Genomic DNA, 22,033 nt, shown 5'->3' with positions numbered 1-22,033 from the left:
CCTAGTGGTCCCCAAACTATGGCCAGATTTGGCCCGCCAGCATCCAAAAATACGGCCCGCGGATAGTCCAGAGGAAAACATTTTTTTTAATAACTGTCTATTTTTTAAATTATGATTATTTTAATATATCTCAGTGGACCCCAAACTATGACCCGCAGGCCAGATACGGACCGCTAGCATTCAAAATCCGGTCCGTGTGTAGTCCTGAGTAAAAAAAAATAAAAAATAAAATAAATATATATATATATATATATATACATATTTATTTTGTATATATATATATATGTATATATATATATATATACATATTTATTTTTTATATATATATATATATATACATATTTATTTTATATATGTATATATATATATATATATATATATATATATATGTTTTGGGTTTTTTTTTTATCTATCCTAATGTCCAAACTGCGGCCCGTGGGCAACATACGTCCCGCCAGCATCCAAAATCCGGCCCGCGGGTAGTCCTGAGTAAAAAATTTTAAATATATATATATATATATATTTATGTGTATATATATATATATATATATATACATATTTATGTATATATATATATATATATATATATATATATATATATATATATATATTTATATATGTATATATTTAAATTTTTATATATATATATATATATATATTTATATATATATATATTTATATATATATATATATATATATATATATATATATATATATATATATATATATATATACACATATTTATGTATATATATATATGTATATATTTACATTTTTATATATATATATATATATATATATATATATATAATTGTTTTTTTTAATCTATCCTAAGGATATCCAAACTGCGGCCCGTGGGCCACATACGTCCCGCCAGCATCCAAAATCCGGCCCGTGGGTAGTCTCGAATAAAAAAAATAAAAATTAAAAAAAATATATATATATTTTTTATTCATTCATCCTTTGTAGCTTGTTACTTTCGGGGTCTCCTAGCCTGGCCCCTGGCCAAATTTTTTAACCCAATGCGGTCCCCAGGTCAAATAGTTTGAAGCATCATAATGGAAATCCACGCTATTTTCTAACCAAACTAATCGAATACTTGTTGCAGCCTTAATTAACCATACACGTTTTCATATTGTTTACATACCCTGGGAATAAGTCCTCCTGAAGTGGTGGTTTTAGCCATGGACCGCAGGAGCAGTTCTCTAGGGGGCACCACAAACATGAAGGGAAAACATTAATCACCTTTTTAATGCACAGTGCTTATTTGCTGCCATGTACGGACAGGCTACACGCGACCCCCAATATTGCTCACTTGAAGTAGATGAAATTTTATTGGCACCTGACAAAGTGAAATACACTATATTGCCAAAAGTATTTGGCCACCTGCTTTGACTCACATATGAACTCAAAGTACCATCCCATTCCTAACCCATAGTGTTTAATATGATGTCGGTCCACCTTTTGCAACTATTACAGCTTCAACTCTTCTGGGAAGGCTGTCCACAAGGTTGCGGAGTGTGTTAATAGGAATTTTTCCACCATTCTTCCAAAAGTGCATTGGTGAGGTCACACACTGATGTTGGTCGAGAAGGCCTGGCTCTCAGTCTCCGTTCTAATTCATCCCAAAGGTGTTCTATCGGGTTCAGGTCAGGACTCTGTGCAGGCCAGTCAAATTCCTCCACACCAGACTCTGTCATCCATGTCTTTATGGACCTTGCTTTGTGCACTGGTGCACAGTCATGTTGGAAGAGGAAGGGGCCCACTCCAAACTGTTCCCACAAAGTTGGGAGCATGGAATAGTCCGAAATGTTTTGGTATCCTGGAGCTATCAAAGTTCCTTTCACTGGAATTAAGGAGCCAAGCCCAACTTCTGAAAAACAACCTCACACCATAATTCCTCCTCCATCAAATTTCACACAGAGATGTTGGTAAAAGTTATTTTCAGAGTTGCTAAAATAGTCCATCATAAGGATTAAAACACAGAGGAAGTTGATGTGTAAAAAGCCTGTCACCCTTACTGAGAGGAGCCAAGTCAACAACACGCTTAGTGTCACATACAACATTACATTCTCACACATCATTTATTTAATCAATAACACACCTTAACATTTCAGACATAGTAGTTTGTCTTCCATATTTATTTTATTGGCACCTGACAAAGTAAAACATGATAGGTTTCAGACCTGAATCTTTGGGTTTGTAACAACAAAAAAAGAAAATAGATTAGGTAAGAAGATGGCACTTTTAAATGTCGTAGTTTGTACATATTTAACAAATGTAATCATTGACACATCAGATTCCAATTTTGGTCGGGATTTTTTCCAAGATTCAAAAGATTGGGATTTTTTTCTAAGTCTCAAAAAGTCTGATTTTTTTTTGTCTAAGTGTCTAATTTGTAAAAACAACAACCATAGATTTTACGATAAAAAAAATAAAAATAAAAAAAAGGCTGCTGTGTCTCCAGAATTTTATCGTAAAAACAGTGGTAACATTTTTCCATTTACGACTGAGAATTTTTTTTCAAATGCATAAGCAATTGTGTAATATCATGAGGTGAATCTTTACACACTATTATTCATACATTATTCACTTTTACAAGCGGCCCAGAATTTTTTCTAAGTGTCAAAAAGTCAGGATTTCTTTGGTCAAAAAGTCAGAATTTTTTTTGTCAAAAAAATCTGGATTTTTTCCAAGTGTCAAAAAATTGGGATTTTTTTTGGGTCAAAAAATCTGGATTTTTTTCTAGGTGTCAAGAAATCTGAGATTTTTTTGTCAAAAAATCGGGATTTTCTACAAGTGCAAAAAGTAGGAACATTTTTTTGTCAAAAAATCTGGATTTTCTCCAAATTTTAAAAAAGTTGGGATTTTTTCCAAGTGTCAAAAAGACGGGATTTTTTCCAAGTGTCAAAAAGTCGGGATTTTTTCTAAGTGTCAAAAAGTCGGGATTTTTTCTAAGTGTCAAAAAGTCAGGATTTTTTCTAAGTGTCAAAAAGCCGGGATTTTTTCTAAGTGTCAAAAAGTCAGGATTTTTTCCAAGTGTCAAAAAGTTTAAATTTTTTCCAAGTGTCGAAAAATTGTGATTTTTTTTTTGTAAAAAATCTGGATTTTTTTCTAGGTGTCAGTGAAAACAAGTTCGACATAACTGAACTAAAACAAATTGGCTTTGGCAATACCGGACCTGTATCGACTGGGTATCGGATCTACATCAATATGTGCTGTATCTCCCACGACAAGCATCCACAGTTACAGGTTGACTGAAGCAGAGCAAAAGAGAGAGAGAGAGAGAGAGAGAAGGGGGACTCTGCCTCAACCGCTTTAGCACCCAAAGGCTCCAAAAAGTCTGGATTTTTGTCACTAGGTCGGAAATTTTTTTGTCAAAAAAGTCGTGATTTTTTCTAAGCGTCAAAAAGTCATGATTTTTTCCAAATGTCTAAAAGTCGGGATTTTTTTGTCGAAAAGTCGGGATTTTTTTCTCAGTGTTAAAAAGACGGATTTTTTTTGGTCAAAAAGTCTGGATTTTTTTTGGTCAAAAAGTCTGGATTTTTTTTGGTCAAAAAGTCTGGATTTTTTTCCAAAGGTCAAAAAATCTGGATTTTTTCTAAATGTCAAAAAGTCCGTATTTTTTCTAAGTGTCAAAAATGTTTGATTTTTTTTTGGTCAAAAAGTCTGGATTTTTTTCCAAAGGTCAAAAAATCTGGATTTTTTCTAAATGTCAAAAAGTCCGTATTTTTTCTAAGTGTCAAAAAATTTAGATTTTTTTTCGTCAAAAAGTCTAGATTTTTCTAAGTGTCAAAGTCTGGATTTTTTCTAAGTGTCAAAAAATCGGAATTTTTTCCAAGTGTCAAAAAGTCAGGATTATTTTTGTCAAAAAAATTGGGATTTTTTCCAATCGTCCAAAAAGTCTGGATTTTTTTCTAGGTGTCAAAAAGTCTGGATTTTTTTCTAAGTGTCAAAAATGTGAACATTTTTTTTGTCAAAAAAAATCGATTTTTTTTTTTTACAATTGTCAAAATTGGGTATCGGATCGACATCAATATATGCAGTATCTCCCACGACAAGCATCCACAATTACAGGTTGACAGAAGCAGAGCGAAAGAGAGAGAGAGAGAGAGAGAGAGAGAAGGGGGACTCCGTCTCAACCGTGTTAGCACCCAAAGGCTCCAAAAAGTCGGGATTTTTTTCAAAGTGTCAATAGGTCGGAAATTTTTTTGTCAAAAAAGTTGTGATTTTTTCTAAGCGCCAATAAGTCATCATTTTTTCCAAGTGTCAAAAAGTCGGGATTTTTTTGTCGAAAAATCTGGATTATTGTGAGTGTCAAAAAGTCGGGATGTTTTCTAAGTGTCAAAAATCGGGATTTTCTGTAAGTGTCAAAAAGTCTGGATTTTTTCCAAATCTCAAAAAATCTGGATTTTTTTCTAAATGTCAAAAAGTCTGTATCTTTTCCAAGTGTCAATTATTTTTTAATTTTTTTTTATCAAAAAGTCTGGATTTTTTTCTAACTGTCAAAAAGTCTGGATTTTTTCCAAGTATCAAAAAAATCTGAATTTTTTTCGTCAAAAAAATTTGAATTTTTTTTTGTCCAAAAAATCGGGATTTTTTTCCAAGTGTCAAAAAATTTGGATTTTTTCTAAGTGTGAAAAAGTCAGGATTTTTTCTAGTGTCCAAAAAAATCTGATATTTTTTGTCAAAAAATCTGGATTTTTTCTAAGTGTCAAAAAATCGGGATATTTTTAACGTGTCAAAAAGTCCAGATTTTTTTAAACTGTCAAAAAATCTGGATTTTTTTTGTCAAAAAATCTCGATTTTTTCTAATTGTCAAAAAGTCGTTTTTTTTTCCAAGTGTCAAAAAATCTGGATTTTTTTTCAAGTGTCAGTGAAAACAAGTTCGACATCACTGAACTAAAACTATTGGCGGACCTGTATCGACTGGGTATCGGATCGACATCAACATGTGCAGTATCTCCCACGACAAGCATCCACAGTTACGGGTTGACTGAAGCAGAGCGAAAGAGAGAGAGAGAGAGAGAGAAGGGGGACTCCGCCTCAACCGCGTTAGCACCCAAAGGCTCCAAAAAGTGGGGATTTTTTTCAAAGTGTCAATAGGTCGGAAATTTTTTTGTCAAAAAAGCTGGATTATTTGTGAGTGTCAAAAAGTCGGGATGTTTTCTAAGTGTCAAAAAATCGGGATTTTCTGTAAGTGTCAAAAAGTCTGGATTTTTTCCAAATCTCAAAAAATCTGGATTTTTTTCTAAATGTCAAAAAGTCCGTATTTTTTCCAAGTGTCAAACATTTTTGATTTTTTTTGTCAAAAAGTCTGGATTTTTTCTAACTGTCAAAAAGTCTGGATTTTTTCCAAGTGTCAAAAAATCTGGAATATTTTTCTCAAAAAATCTGGATTTTTTCCAAGTGTCAAAAAATCTGGAATATTTTTCTCAAAAAATCTGGATTTTTTCCAATTGTCCAAAAATTGTGATTTTTTTTGTCAAAAAGTCTGGATTTTTTTCTAGGTGTCAAAAAGTCTGGATTTTTGCCATGTATCAAAAAATCTGAATTTTTTTTTGTCAAAAAAATTAGAATTTTTTTTGGTCAAAAAAATCTGAATTTTTTCTAAGTGTCAAAAAGTCAGGGTTTTTCTAAGTGTCAAAAAAATCTGATATTTTTTTTGTCAAAAGGTCGGGATTTTTTACAAGCGTCAAAGAGTCTGGATTTTTTCACAAGTGTCAAAAAGTAGGACATTTTTTTGTCAAAAAGTCGGGATTTTTTGTAAGTGTCAACAAATGTGGATTTTTTTTGTCAAGGAGTCAGGATTTTTTACAAGTGTCAAAAAGTAGGACATTTTTTTGTCAAAAACTCTGGATTTTTTCTAAGTGTCAAAATGTCTGGATTTTTTCTAAGTGTCAAAATGTCTGGATTTTTTTTTGTCAAAAAGTCTGGATTTTTTCCAAATCTCAAAAAATCTGGATTTTTTTCTAAATGTCAAAAAGTCCGTATTTTTTCCAAGTGTCAAACATTTTTGATTTTTTTTGTCAAAAAGTCTGGATTTTTTTCTAACTGTCAAAAAGTCTGGATTTTTTCCAAGTGTCAAAAAATCTGGAATATTTTTCTCAAAAAATCTGGATTTTTTCCAAGTGTCAAAAAATCTGGAATATTTTTCTCAAAAAATCTGGATTTTTTCCAATTGTCCAAAAATTGTGATTTTTTTTGTCAAAAAGTCTGGATTTTTTCTAGGTGTCAAAAAGTCTGGATTTTTGCCATGTATAAAAAAATCTGAATTTTTTTTTGTAAAAAAAAATTTGAATTTTTTTTGGTCAAAAAAATCAGAATTTTTTCTAAGTGTCAAAAAGTCAGGATTTTTTTTAAGTGTCAAAAAAATCTGATATTTTTTTTGTCAAAAGGTCGGGATTTTTTACAAGCGTCAAAGAGTCTGGATTTTTTCACAAGTGTCAAAAAGTCGGGATTTTTTTGTAAGTGTCAACAAATGTGGATTTTTTTTGTCAAGGAGTCAGGATTTTTTACAAGTGTCAAAAAGTAGGAATTTTTTTTGTCAAAAACTCTGGATTTTTTCTAAGTGTCAAAATGTCTGGATTTTTTCTAAGTGTCAAAATGTCTGGATTTTTTTTTGTCAAAAAGTCTGGATTTTTTCTATGTGTCAAAAAATCGGGATTTTATCTAAGTGTCAAAAAGTCGGGATATTTTTAAAGTGTCAAAAAGTCTGGATTTTTTTCTAGGTGTCAAAAAGTCTGGATTTTTTCTAAGTGTCAAAAAAATCTGATATTTTTTTGTCAAAAAGTCTGGATTTTTTCTAAGTGTCAAAAAATCGGGATTTTACCTAAGTGTCAAAAAGTAGGGATATTTTTAATGTGTCAAAAAGTCCTGATTTTTTTAAACTGTCAAAAATAATTTGTCAAAAAATCTGGATGTTTTTGTCAAAAAATCTGGATTTTTTTTCCAAGTGTAAAAAAATCTGGATTTTTTCCAAGTGTCTATAAATTGGTTTTTTCAAAGTGTCAAAAAAATCGGGATTTTTTTTAAGTGTCAAAAAGTCAGGATTTTTTCCAAGTGTCAAAAAAATCTGATATTTTTTTGTCAAAAAGTCTGGATTTTTTCTAAGTGTCAAAAAATCGGGATTTTACCTAAGTGTCAAAAAGTAGGGATATTTTTAATGTGTCAAAAAGTCCTGATTTTTTTAAACTGTCAAAAATAATTTGTCAAAAAATCTGGATTTTTTTCCCAAGTGTAAAAAAATCTGGATTTTTTCCAAGTGTCTATAAATTGGTTTTTTCAAAGTGTCAAAAAAATCGGGATTTTTTTTCCAAGTTTCAGTGAAAACAAGTTTGACATCATTGAACTAAAACGTATTGGCGGACCTGTATCGACTGGGTATCGGATCGACATCAATATGTGCAGTATCTCCCACGACAAGCATCCACAGTTACGGGTTGACTGAAGCAGAGCGAAAGAGAGAGAGAGAGAGAGAAGGGGGACTCCGCCTCAACCGCGTTAGCACCCAAAGGCTCCAATTCAGGAATAAGACGGTGGAGTAACCGCAAACATATCGAGGATACCGAGCATCACTGTATGGGGTGCCCGTGAAGCAGTGACTTGGGTGTGGGCAGGTGGGGGCGGGGCTTGGGTAGCGGAAAAAGCACAAGCGACGGTGCCTGCGACCATGACCGGCTCGCACGACTCGCCGCCGCCGCCGCCGCCGCCGCCGCCTCCCCAGCGGAGCTTTCCTTGAGGTGTTGCTCGGTAAACGCTCCGAGAATACTGTCAGCCGACACGACACGACGAGGAAGAGGAGGTGGTGGAGGAGGAGGTGGTGGTGGTGGAGTACTGGTGAAAAACATGTCCGCCTCGGTGGGGCCACAGAGCGGCCCTCGCCCACCCACCGCGCCGTCATCCATGCCGGATCTGCCGGACTTGAGCCATCTCACCGAGGAGGAGCGGAAGATCATCATGGGGGTGATGGCTCGGCAAAAAGAGGAGGAGGATAAAGAAGAAGCCATGCTAAAGTAAGAGCACCATTACATTGGAAGTTGTGTGAATTATGTCCACTCGTTTGGCAAAATCTTCACCTCCTTTGATGTATTTTCACATGATTCATGTTTCCTCCCATGCAGTAGCAACAGCTAGCCACACGTTTGCAGATCTAGTGTGATGGATCGATACATGGCAACAACACAGTGTCGGCATCAATTCAGGTGACATGAAGCGGGGGTCAACACTTTAAGGTTGTATATGGAAAGATGGGGTGTGTCCGTAGTGGTGAATCATCCCCACTCATTTGTCATCAATGGGGGCTGCAACCCTCGACCCTCATGCTCGCCGACGGGAGTGATTTTTTTTTTGGAAGTAATCAATAACGGTGACCGACAACAATGACGTGATGGCCGGCGGCATTTAAGCGCCACGGGCCCCGTTCCACGGCGGCATGCGCCACCATTTGTGCTGCTCTCAGCGGACGGAAGGAGATGGGGTGTGGTTGGGAATATTAGCAGGCCTGAGCTGCATGGACAGCTCACAGATTAGAGATGGGATCTGGTGTATTGTTACAGCTTTGGAAATGCTGCCAACGTTGATGAAATGGCCGTTTGTCATCCACCTGAAGCCCGAAGGATTTTCATGTGGCGTGTAGTTCAGATTGATGCCCGGCTATAAACTGTAAAAAGCACAAAAGGCGTGTGATGGGAAATGATGTGGGATCTAAAACGATGCTAAAGGTCACTTTTATCTGCTGATGCAAAAGGGATGTTAAAATGCTTTCATGTAAGCCAAGTAGTGCAACTTTCTCTACACTCATAGGTGCTGATTTACATTTCTGCCTGTGGGTGCTCGGTGTGTGTTTGTATTAGTGTTGTCCCGATACCAATATTTTGGTACAGGTACCAAAAGTATTAACCCAGTATTAAGCGGGGGTCAACACTTTAAGGTTGTATATGGAAAGATGGGGTGTGTCCGTAGTGGTGAATCATCCCCACTCATTTGTCATCAATGGGGGCTGCAACCCCCGACCCTCATGCTCGCCGACGGGAGTGATTTTTTTTTTGGAAGTAATCAATAACGGTGACCGACAACAATGACAACAAGTATTTTGGTACTTTTCGGTACTTTTCTAAATAAAGGGGACCACAAAAAATGTCATTATTGGCTTTATTTCAACCAAAAAATCTTACGGTACATGAAACACATGTTTCTTATTGCAATTTTGTCCGTAAATACAATTTTTAGTACTTTTATTAGTAAGTAAACAACCAAAGGCTCCTAATTTACCTGCTGACATATGCAGTAACACAGTGTTTTTCAACCACTGTGCCGCGGCACATTAGTGTGCCGTGAGATACAGTCTGGTGTGCAGTGGGAGATTATCTAGTTTCACCTATTTGGGTTAAAACTATTTTTTAGAATGCTGGACGACAGCAAAGACTTACTGTGGAGCAAAGACGGCGTCCACAATGTACATCCGAACATGACATGACAGTCAGCAATGTCCCCACAAAGAAGGATAAAAACAACAGAAATATTCTTGATTGCTAAAACAAAGTAAATGCGGGAAATATCGCTCAAAGGAAGAAGCAAACCAGTAATTATAGTCTGCAAATGGTGTGTTGTTGTTGAGTGTTTGTGCTGTCTAGAGCTCGGCAGAGTAACCGTGTAATACTCTTCCATATCAGTAGGTGGCAGTCGGTAGCTAATAGCTTTGTAGATGTCGGAAACAGCGGGAGACAGCGTGCAGGTAAAAAGGTGTCTAGATGCGGGAAATATAAGACATGAAACTGCTACAGGAAAATACCAAAAAAAGAGAAAAAGCCACCAAAATAGGACCGCAAGACAAGAACTAAAACACTACACACAGGAAAACAGCAAAAAACTCCAAATAAGTCAGGGGGTGATGTGACAGGTGGTGACAGTACACCTACTTTGAGACAAGAGCTATAGTGATGTATGGTTGGTTATGGTTTAGATTCATATCCAACAATTGCGACAACAACTTTTTACTGTCAACTGAGTTCATGATTTCTGCTGGTGGTGTGCCTCCGGATTTTTTCAACGCAAAAAATGTGCTTTGGCTCAAAAAAGGCTGAAAAACACTGATGGAGACCACAAGGAAGTGTTTTACATTTAGAACAAAGTAATATGGAAGTGCTCTGACCATCTCTTGGTTAACTGAACAGTGTCAAAATATATTTTTTTAAATATTTCAAATTAACATATTTAACGATTTAAAAGGGACTTCTGGTGCAAAACTTACTTTTCTTACCTATTGGTACCTGTTTTTGTATATTTATGATCTGCATAAGTTCCAAAAACTTGAAATCAAACCATGGAGGTATGGCGGAGCTATTATACAATTGTTTTGCCTTCATTCATACTTCCTCTAAACGTGCCGTTGGGAATTTGCTCAATTTGTGACATTTTTCCAATTGGTGACGTCAGCGTATATCTCCATATATGGTCGAGATTTACCCGAAGAGTTTGCACGAGTCCGCCATTGGGCTGGGCGATATGGGCTTTTATTATTATCTCGATATTTTTAGGCTATGTCACGATACACGATATATATTGCGGTATTTTGCCTTAGCCTTGAATGAACACTTGATGCATATAATCACAGCAGTATGAAGATTCTATGTGTCTACATTAAAACATTCTTCTTCATACTGCGTTACTATATGGTCATTTTAAACTTTCATGCAGAGAGGGAAATCACAACTCAGTAATTGACCAAAAGTGTATTTATTAAACAGTTATTAAGCAGTGGCACAAACATTCATGTCATTTCCAGAACAGAAAGTGCAAGATTGTCAAATACATTTTAAAACAAGTTATTAGTGCACTTTTGTGCATGATGTCACTAAGATGACATATGAAAACAACACTAAATTAAAGTGCACTTTTTCTACAGAACGCCACTACAATAGTTTAAAGGGGAACATTATCACCAGACCTATGTAAGCGTCAATATATACCTTGATGTTGCAGAAAAAAGACCATATATTTTTTTAACCGATTTCCGAACTCTAAATGGGTGAATTTTGGCGAATTAAACGCCTTTCTATTATTCGCTCTCGGAGCGATGACGTCACAACGTGACGTCACATCGGGAAGCAATCCGCCATTTTCTCAAACACATTACAAACACCGAATCAAATCAGCTCTGTTATTTTCCGTTTTTTCGACTGTTTTCCGTACCTTGGAGACATCATGCCTCGTCGGTGTGTTGTCGGAGGGTGTAACAACACCAACAGGGACGGATTCAAGTTGCACCAGTGGCCCAAAGATGCGAAAGTGGCAAGAAATTGGACGAAATTTGTTCAAAATACGAGGGTGTGGGGAAAGCCGACGAAAATGGTCAGTCGTTTGTTCCGCACACTTTACCGACGAAAGCTATGCTACGACAGAGATGGCAAGAATGTGTGGATATCCTGCGACACTCAAAGCAGATGCATTTCCAACGATAAAGTCAAAGAAATCTGCCGCCAGACCCCCATTGAATCTGCCGGAGTGTGTGAGCTATTCAGGGACAAAGGACCTCGGTAGCACGGCAAGCAATGGCGGAAGTTTGTTCCCGTAGATGAGCGAGCTAAACCCCCTGGATGTCTTGGCTCACACCGCTTCTACCGTCCCTTATGCCACCGAAGATGATCAAGAGAAGAATATCGACCCTAGCTTCCCTGGCCTGCTGACATCAACTCCAAAACTGGACAGAACAGCTTTCAGGAAAAGAGAGCGGATGAGGGTATGTCTACAGAATATATTAATTGATGAAAACTATATTCATTAATCGCGGTTTTACGTAAATTATTATACATAAACTGTGTTTACCAATCATTTAGCTTAAAAACATTACAACACTTAAAAACAAACACATACCAATCGTTGGTTAGAAGGCGATCGCCGAATTTGTCCTCGCTTTCTCCCGTGTCGCTGGCTGTCGTGTCGTTTTCGTCGGTTTCGCTTGCATACGGTTCAAACCGATATGGCTCAATAGCTTCAGTTTCTACTTCAATTTCGCTTAAGCCGCTGAAATCCGAGTCTGAATCCGAGCTAATGTCGCTATAGCTTGCTGTTCTATCCGCCATGTTTGGACGGGTGTATATAACGATGGTTAAAATCAGGCACTTTGAAGCTTTTTTTAGGGATATTGCGTGATGGGTAAAATTTTGAAAAAAAAATCGAAAAATAAAATAAGCCACTGGGAACTGATTTTTAATGGTTTTAACCCTTCTGAAATTGTGATAATGTTCCCCTTTAAAACAAATAAAGTGCACTTTTGTGCATAATGTCACACAAGATATTTCAATAACTGTCAAATAAAAATGAGCTGCATATCAAATAGTATATGTCATACAGTGTTGATGTGGAAATGGTTGCTTCGGCATTTTGTGGGTGTGGCACCGAACGGAAATGTTGACATGCGGAGTTTGAAGCACTCTTCATTCTCTAGTGGGTGACTTTTCAAATGGTGCTACAAATTAGCAGTGCTGCTACTTGTAGTAGCTACCCTTTTGCCGCATAATTGTTCGACATATTCCCGCTTGAAGCCAAACCACCGGCAGACGATGGACCCCGTGCGGTTTTCTTGGGAATTAATTCTTCCTCCATTTGTTACCCGATTCGCACCTTCTCTCTCTCGTATTACCACTCGCACCACTCCGTTAGCATCACGGCTAATGTTACCATGTCGCTACCCCTCTGCTCCGCGGGAGCGTGTGACGTTGCACACGTGACGTATGTAAGAAGGTGCGCTTGTTTTAAGTCTCTGTGAGAAGGAGAGACAAGAAAGAGGGAGAAACGCATGCAGTTTAATGCCTGCAGTAAAAGCAACTGCGTGAGAACGTATAATCGAATATCACGATATAGTCATTTTCTATATCGCACAGAGACAAACCCGCGATATATCGAGTATATCGATATATCGCCCAGCCCTAGTCTGACGTTGTCGTAAATACGTTTTTTATTTTTCTCTAACCTCTCGTTGTGAAGCAGATTGGCTCGTACATGCACATTCATCCTCCACTGTTGCCATTTGTCATACAAAGTAGCGTATAGTTCTAACTTATATCTGTTAGTAGACTCGATATGGAAGCGCTAAAACCACAACATTGCTGACGAGGAGAAGCAATTGAAGTGGAGACACGTACATAAGACCACCCACAAAACGTCATATCGTGAAGACACGGTCAGAAAGCTGTTTGAAGATGGTCTCCAAAACCAGAGAACCATCATTACATGTTATGTACACCACAAGGAATTTTTTTAAATGTAGGAAAATAATCATAATGTGACGCTTTAAAGGGGAACTGCACTTTTTGTTTAAATTGTTTGTATATTTTACAATTTTTATGTGAGACAAGAACACTTACGTCTTTGCAAATAAATAATTTGGGTATGCAATTTGTAATAACCGGCTCGTTGTAGGTGGCTCGCAATGCTGCTAATGGGATCAATCCATTCTTGTAACGGTACAGTGGGAGAAGTAGACGGCACGGAGGCAGGAACGTTGTTAGCTTGCAGCGTGTTTATTGAAAGATATACAGTCTATATATATATATATATATATATATATATATACAGTGTTGGGACTAACGCGTTACAAAGTAACGCGTTACTTTAACGCCGTTAGATTCGGCGGTAACTAGTAATCTAACGCGTTATTTTTTTATATTCAGTAATTCAGTTACCGTTACTACATGATGCGTTACTGCGTTATTTTACGTTACTTTTTTTGTAGTATAAAGTGTGTTTTATCGGAGGGCTGCTGTGTCATCGTTCTGATTCTTCTTGTGTCACAAGCCGGAGAAGAGAGAGAGACACGCGCTCTGTGTGTGAGTGTGAGTGTGAGTGTGGGGAGCGAGGGGGGGGGGGGGGGGGCGTGTCTGATCATGGCGGAGCCAGAAGTCGAGTTTGCTAACATGGAGATATTTTCACTACTTTTCTTTTGTCGAGCACAAAGAAAGGAACATTTTAGTTAAATGTAAATTGTGCTTTGGATCAAAGATCCCATCTACTGCCCAAAACAGCAATTCAAATCTGCTGAAACAAGCTACATAGCAACATGCTTCCACGAAGCTAGTAAAGAGAGACAGAGACTCCAATGACACTTCACCACGTAAGGATTAACTCTGCCTCTGCTCATCTTTCAGAACTGAAGGTACACACACTCTGTCAATCATAAAGAGGGATGCTAGTGGGCCAGGCCAATCTTTCCTTATCTCTAAACTAAAACTGGGGAAATGTGTAGAGTGTTCTGGGCTTCAGACATGATTTTGTGTCAGAATTTCTTGAGGAAAAAATGCCTGGTTAGGCTTTGTGTATGTAGTGTGTGCCTTTCTTGCTTTACAGCTATGCTGTTATTATGCTGTTTGTTACTTATGTATGTTATGTTGCAGCTATTTAAAATAGTTTTGTCAATTTGTTCTGGCCAGAAACAAATTGGCCTTTGTAACATATCTTTGTCTTTGTGTGTTGTATGTAGACCACATGGCTTAGCAGAGTTGAGTGATGCAAATGTATGTCAAGTTGATCAACAGATTGTATTATTCTCCAGTGCAATAACAGTACTGAAATGAAGGCTAAAAGGGCATTAATTGGAGCTTTAAAAAAAAAAGAAAAAAGAAGTAACTAAATAGTTACTTTTCACAGTAACGCATTACTTTTTGGTGTAAGTAACTGAGTTAGTAACTGAGTTACTTTTGAAATGAAGTAACTAGTAACTATAACTAGTTACTGTTTTTCAGTAACTAACCCAACACTGTATATATATACATATATGAAGTGTGTGATTAAACCAAAGGTATAGGGTGTGACTATGTGTAGCGAGTATATGAAGAATGTTACCAGGTGGTGTTGAAGGTGCGTGTTGAGATCAATGCAGAAGTCCAGAAAGGGCAAGGCAGGCTCGGAGGTCCAGAGACAGGCAGGAGGTCAGGGGCTGGACCGAGGCGTCGTAGTCCAAGGGCAGGCGTGAGGTCGAGATCCAGGAAGGCAGCAGATAGCCCAGAGGGGATCCAGGGAGACGAGACACACACCTCAAAACCAGGGGATGATGAAGGGTTGCTGGATGACGACACAGGACAAGACACAATGAGCACGACGGAGGGTAAACACAAAGAGTAGAGATGCTTTAAAATGTAATATCGGAAATTATCGGTATCGGTTTCAAAAATTAAAATGTATTACTTTTTAAAACGTCGCTGTACGGAGTGGTACACGGACGTAGGGAGAAGTACAGAGCACTTGCGTCTCCCAGTTATACTTGCCAACCCTCCCGATTTTCCCGGGACACTCCCGAATTTCAGTGCTCCTCCCGAAAATCTCCCGGGGCAACCATTTTTCCGATTTCCACCCAGACAACAATATTGGGGGCGTGCCTTAAAGGCACTGCCTTTGCATGCCGGCCCAATCACATAATATCTACGGCTTTTCACACAGAAAAGTGAATGCCATGCATACTTGGTCAACAGCCATACAGGTCACACTGAGGGTGGTCGTATAAACAACTTTAACACTGTTACAAATATGCGCCACACTGTGAACCCACACCAAACAAGAATGACAAATACATTTCGGGAGAACATCCGCACCGTAACACAACATAAACACAACAGAACAAATACCCAGAACCCCTTGCAGCACTAACTCTTCCATGACGCTACAGTATATACACCCCCCGCTACCCCCTACCCCACCACACCTCAACCCCGCCCACCTCAACCTCCTAATACTCTCTCAGGGAGAGCATGTCTCAAATTCCAAGCTGCTGTTTTGAGGCATGTTAAAAAAAATAATGCACTTTGTGACTTCAATGATAAATATGGCAGTGCCATGTTGGCATTTTTTTCCATAACTTGAGTTGATTTATTTTGGAAAACCTTGTTACATTGTTTAATGCATCCAGCGGGTCATCACAACAAAATTAGGCATAATAATGTGTTAATTCCACGACTGTATATATCGGTATCGGTTGATATCGGAATCGGTAATTAAGAGTTGGAGAATATCGGATATCGGCAAAAAAGCCATTATCGGACATCTCCTAACAAAGAGCGAAGAAGCGAGAGACGTGTGAGGCCTACTGTACAAGTACAAGTATCTACGTTCTGGCACTGGAACGGAGGACACGCTGGCTTATGAAGGCAGGAGACTCATCAGCAGCAGGAGAGGAACATGCTCCGCGGAGCGCACAGCACAGTGAGAGGCGGCAAGTGTTTGAACCGTACCAATTCTGCCTCTAAACCACTTTGAAAATGCATCCAAAAACCGCCAACAATACTTCAAACGTATAAAAGTCCGCTTCCAATAAAGCCAATGGGAGCCATGACGTCATTGCGTCTATTGCGCCCATAAAACCCAATAAATAACCATACAAAAAGCACCAATGATACTTTATTTACATTTCATGACCTGAATATCAACCAAGTATAAGTGATATTGGTATTATTAGTCAGGTCTTCTACTTCTACTTTGCACCATAGGCAACCAGAAAGTAGTCTGTAAAGCCTAAAAAAGTTAACACTTTCATGAATCCAAAGTTATTCCGGGATTTGAATATTAACCAAGTATTAGTGATATTGTTATTATAAGCTCTGACGCAGACAAACTATTTGTAGCAGCGCTGTGATCACAAGCCTGTGTACAATTTTGACATGATTGACTGGCGAGGTGTTTCCTCGCTCCCCAAAAGTTTTTATTGTAGATCATAAATCATGCATCTCACCTGGACAGAAGACGCCTCAGGACGTATTCCGATAAGTTGGTACACTTTGACAGCTAGTTTCTTTGTGAGGATTATGAGTCATTCTTCATCTAAATAAGAATATATAAACATCCCAGCAGTCTGCATCCTAATGACAGCAGACCTTATACAGTAAGTGATGTTTTATTATGTTTGTTGGCTCTCATGAAGTCTGGAGTGAGTAATAATCAGTGAAACGTTGTGATTCGTTTTTGAAATGAATACGCTGTGTTTGCTTAAAATGATCAAAATACGTAAATACTCATTGTTATTATAAATGTGCCCGTCACTAAATTACATAAATACTTACATCATGTATATAAAACCTCAATGGAGGTGTTTGGATGTTTTTTAAGGGCTTTATAGGCGGAATCATGCGGCTCCCTTAGGCTCCATTGTAAGCTGACTTTTGTTTACATTTATTTACAACCTAGAATGCAAAAACAAATTCACATCCACCTTCATGTCTTTCATAAAGATTTTGAATGATAGGAAAAAAAACAAGTGCAGTTCCCCTTTAACATGCCACACTAGCAAGTAGCCCCAACAACAACAACAACAACACAGCACTTCCTCATTATGCACCAATTATGGTTACAGCAAGCTACATTGTATTCACAAACCCCGAAATTATGTGCATCAATATTACAACACAATTGTTGCCTTTTGCACATATGCTATGTTCTGTATTGCTGCAAGAATTAAAAGTATTTGTTGTATTTCCCAAAATTCCATATGAATGAAAAAATATCGTTTTTTTTTAGTGTTTTTTTACAAGTTTTACAATCTTTAGGTACTGGTTCAGGCGCCGTTTAGACTTAGACAAACTTTAATGATCCACAAGGGAAATTGTTCCACACAGTAGCTCAGTTACAAAGGATGGAAAGTGTAAGGATGGAAAGAATAATGCCAGGTATAAAAGTAGACTAAAATGTACCGTAGAAGCAATATAAAATATAACATATATGTAATATTTACATATAATATCATCATCACGGTCACTCGAACGAATATGACGATCCTCCTGGTAGGGGTGTATCCCTTTATGGAGGATGCCTGTGCGCATTCAAAAACCGTAAACAATACCTTATTTATGTTCCGTAACCTGTATATTAACCAAGCTCTACTTTAAGCACGGTCCTTTTTTTCAAGTACCGATATAGTACTAGTGTCAGTCAAAATGTAAACCACATGTTAACCTCATTGTCAAGTGGTTAAAGCGTGATTCTGAAGTGAATAGTTTGTAAAAGGTTAAATATTTTATAAGTGCTCGGGAGGTTTTTGTGGCATATTTTTTGGCTGGCAGCAGTTTACAATATTGAACTTTTTTTTATTTATTTTTTTTACCATTTTTACAATTTTATGAGATACTGATTTTATTTTTTGTAAAATATAATTATCACAATGTGGAAGTCGCTTCCTAGCGGTCCCACTGACGGACACTTCACAGGATCCAAGCTTGCAGGTTTTAACAAAATTTTAATGATCACATGTTTTTATCAACAGTTTTCTCTCCCAGAACGTGACTTTTCAGTCACGTCCGTATCCTCTCTCTCCTCTGCTCCCGGCCGCTTACTGTTAAAGACAACAGATGATTAGATTAACACGTACCACCTGTGAAATCTAATCACCTGCCAGCTGTGTCTCGCCGTCAGCACATGCCCGGCCCCTGCCCGATGGTGCTCGTCCTCAGCACCATGGACAGCGGCGGTGACTTTTCCTCCTGCAGGCAGCACTGACTACACCTCCCCCCACACAAACAATTATTTAGAATTTAAGAAATGCATTATCAAAGTGTTTCACACTGTGTAGTTATGACCAATTTTGGTCACTGCTCGTTATTAAGCGGTAATGAAGGGTCCTGCGGCCAAACCAGTTGGGTACCATCTGCACATCTGTACATTGACATAAAACTGTATACTGATTTATTTTTTATTTTTGCCAACACAAAGAGCTGGAGCTCCCCCTTTGTTCACTGGCATATATGCTCAATCAACCATGAAACTTGAGTGCCCTGATCAAGAGTAATGCCATTGCAGGAACACAACATGGCAGCATTCTGGCTTGCTTCAATCCTAATCATTCTTTTCATTTCCTGGCTGCAGCTTTAAGGGCAGAAAGCCGCTTTAAGGCCCTTGAGAGGAAGTAATGTATTTAATGTTCCATGAGGCAAAGCTCAAGCTCGGTCAATAACGGTCTCATCATTTGGGAAATCATTGATAAGAGAAGCCACACCAAAGAAACGTAATTTACCAAATATAAATAAAATTTACTATCTTAATTATACGTTTCTTGTGTGTGTATGTTACAATTAGGGCTACACGATTAATTGTTTTTATATCTTAATCCAATTTATTAATTATAACAATGTTAAATTGATGTTCCTCTCTATCATGTCTTGCACTTTCAAGATAAGCTGGTTCATAAACAAATTCTAATGGAAATGTGGGGAATGTATCATGAATACCTATCCTTAACATCTCATATGCTGCCTGCTTTGCCAGAGAATTGTCATGACTTGGTCCTGGGTGTTTGCTTTTCCGGGATGCAACGGAAAGTTGGCTCAGGCGAGACGGGAATGTAAGTACATTTTTATTTAAACACTATAACTACAAAAAAAGGAAGTAAACAAAAGGTGCGCACAATGGCGGAGAACAAACAATGAAACCAAAAAGACTATAAACATGGAACAAAAACTTACTTTGGCATGGGACATGAAGCAGGATCTAAGAGGATGAAGAGTGTGTAGAGCATAATTGTGCGATGTCACCAGACAGACAAACTGAAAACAATGAACTTAAATACTACAGACATGATTAACGAAAACAGGTGCGTGATTCAAAACGTGAAACAGGTGCGTGACGTGGCAGGTGAAAACTAATGGGTTGCTATGGTGACAAGAGTGCACAATGAGTCAAAACGTGGAACAGGTGAAACTAATGGGTAATCATGGAAACAAGACAAGGGAGTGAAAAGCCAGAAACTAAAGAGTCCAATAACTAAACAAAACATGACTAAAACAAAACATGATTACACAGACATGACAAGAATAAGACGCATCAGAAGAGTTCTGTGTAGAGATGTCCGATAATATCGAACTGCCGATATTATCGGCCGATAAATGCTTTAAAATGTAATATCGTAAATTATCGGTATCGGTTTCAAAAAGTAAAATGTATGACTTTTTAAAACGCCGCTGTACAGAGTGGTATACGGACGTAGGGAGACGTACAGAGCGCCAATAAACCTTAAAGGCACTGCCTTTGCGTGCCAACCCAATCACATATTATCTACGGCTTTTCACACACACAAGTGAATGCAGGCATACTTGGTCAACAGCCATACAGGTCACACTGAGGGTGGTCGTATAAACAACTTTAACACTGTTACAAATATGCGCCACACTGTGAACCCACACCAAACAAGAATGACAAACACATTTCGGGAGAACATCCGCACCGTAACACAACATAAACACAACAGAACAAACACCCAGAACCCCTTGCAGCACAATATAATATACACAATATACACCCCCGCTACCCCCTACCCCACGCCCCCCAACCCCACCCACCTCAACCTCCTCATGCTCTCTCAGGGAGAGCATGTCTCAAATTCCAAGCCGCTGTTTTGAGGCATGTTAAAAAAAATAATGCACTTTGTGACTTCAATAATAAATATGGCAGTGCCATGTTGGCATTTTTTTCCATAACTTGAGTTGATTTATTTTAGAAAACCTTGTTACATTGTTTAATGCACCCAGCGGGGCATCACAACAAAATTAGGCATAATAATGGGTTAATCCCACAACTGTATATATCGGTATCGGTTGATATCGTAATAGGTAATTAAGAGTTGGACAATATCGGAATATTGGATATCGGCAAAAAAGCCATTATCGGACATCTCTACTCAAGTTCAGTCAATCATCATTTGGGAAATCATTGATCAGAGAAGCCACACCAAAGTAACGTAATTTACCAAATATAAAGAAAATATAATATCAATCCATCCATCCATTTTCTACCGCTTGTCCCTTTCGGGGTCACGGGGGGTCGCTGGAGCCTATCTCAGCTGTATTCGGGCAGAAGGTGGGGTACATCCTGGACAAGTCGCCACCTCAAAATATAATATAATATCTTAAATATACGTTTCTTGTGTGTGTATATGTTACAATTAGGGCTACACGATTAATCATTTTTATATCGTAATCCAATTTATTAATTATAACCATGTTAAATCGTTATACATTTTAAAACGCCGCTGTACGGAGTGGTACACGGACATAGGGAGAAGTAAAGAGCGCCAATAAACCTTAAAGGCAGTGCCTTTGCGTGCCGGCCCAGTCACATAATATGTACGGCTTTTCACACACACAAGTGAATGCCATTCATACTTGGTCAACAGCCATACAGGTCACACTGAGGGTGGCCGTATAAACAACTTTAACACTGTTACAAATATGCGCCACACTGTGAACCCACACCAAACAAGAATGACAAACACATTTCGGGAGAACATCCGCACCGTAACACAACATAAACACAACAGAACAAACACCCAGAACCCCTTGCAGCACTAACTCTTCCGGGACGCTACAATATCCACCCCCGCTACCCCCCCCCACAACCCCGCCCACCTCAACCTCCTCATGCTCTCTCAGGGAGCATGTCTCAAATTCCAAGCTGCTGTTTTGAGGCATGTTAAAAAAAATAATGCACTTTGTGACTTCAATAATAAATATGGCAGTGCCATGTTGGCATTTTTTCCATAACTTGAGTTGATTTATTTTGGAAAACCTTGTTACATTGTTTAATGCATCCAGCGGGGCATCACAACAAAATTAGGCATAATAATGTGTTAATTCCACAACTGTATATAATGGTATCGGTTGATATCGTAATCGGTAATTAAGAGTTGGACAATATCGGATATCGGCAAAAAAGCCATTATCGGACATCTCTACTCAAGTTCAGTCAATCATCATTTGGGAAATCATTGATCAGAGAAGCCACACCAAAGGAACGTAATTTACCAAATATAAAGAAAATATAATATCAATCCATCCATCCATTTGCTACCGCTTGTCCCTTTCGGGGTCACGGGGGGTCGCTGGAGCCTATCTCAGCTGTATTCGGGCAGAAGGCGGGGTACATCCTGGACAAGTCGCCACCTCAAAATATAATATAATATCTTAAATATACGTTTCTTGTGTGTGTATATGTTACAATTAGGGCTACACGATTAATCATTTTTATATCGTAATCCAATTTATTAATTATAACAATGTTAAAT

The 22,033-nt window shown here is 38.0% G+C and overlaps 1 protein-coding gene across 3 annotated transcripts in view; it reads left to right on the top strand.

The window, feature by feature from the left end:
• Window positions 1-7,464: 7,464 nt before the first annotated feature.
• The window catches only part of LOC133617281 (regulating synaptic membrane exocytosis protein 1-like), a 261,134-nt gene continuing 246,565 nt past the window's right edge, over window positions 7,465-22,033 (top strand). For all 3 annotated transcript variants that reach the window (XM_061977201.2, XM_061977200.2, XM_061977199.2), the window contains exon 1: window positions 7,465-8,015. In XM_061977201.2, the coding sequence (XP_061833185.1) occupies window positions 7,849-8,015 (167 nt within the window). In that variant the 5' untranslated portion in view covers window positions 7,465-7,848. The remainder of the gene's footprint in view (window positions 8,016-22,033) is intronic.

The sequence above is a fragment of the Nerophis lumbriciformis genome, linkage group LG16 (genome assembly GCF_033978685.3).
Source record: "Nerophis lumbriciformis linkage group LG16, RoL_Nlum_v2.1, whole genome shotgun sequence".
Taxonomy (NCBI): domain Eukaryota; kingdom Metazoa; phylum Chordata; class Actinopteri; order Syngnathiformes; family Syngnathidae; genus Nerophis; species Nerophis lumbriciformis.
The sequence above is the reverse complement of the archived record's forward strand: the minus strand, read 5'-3'. Positions and strand labels throughout refer to the sequence as shown.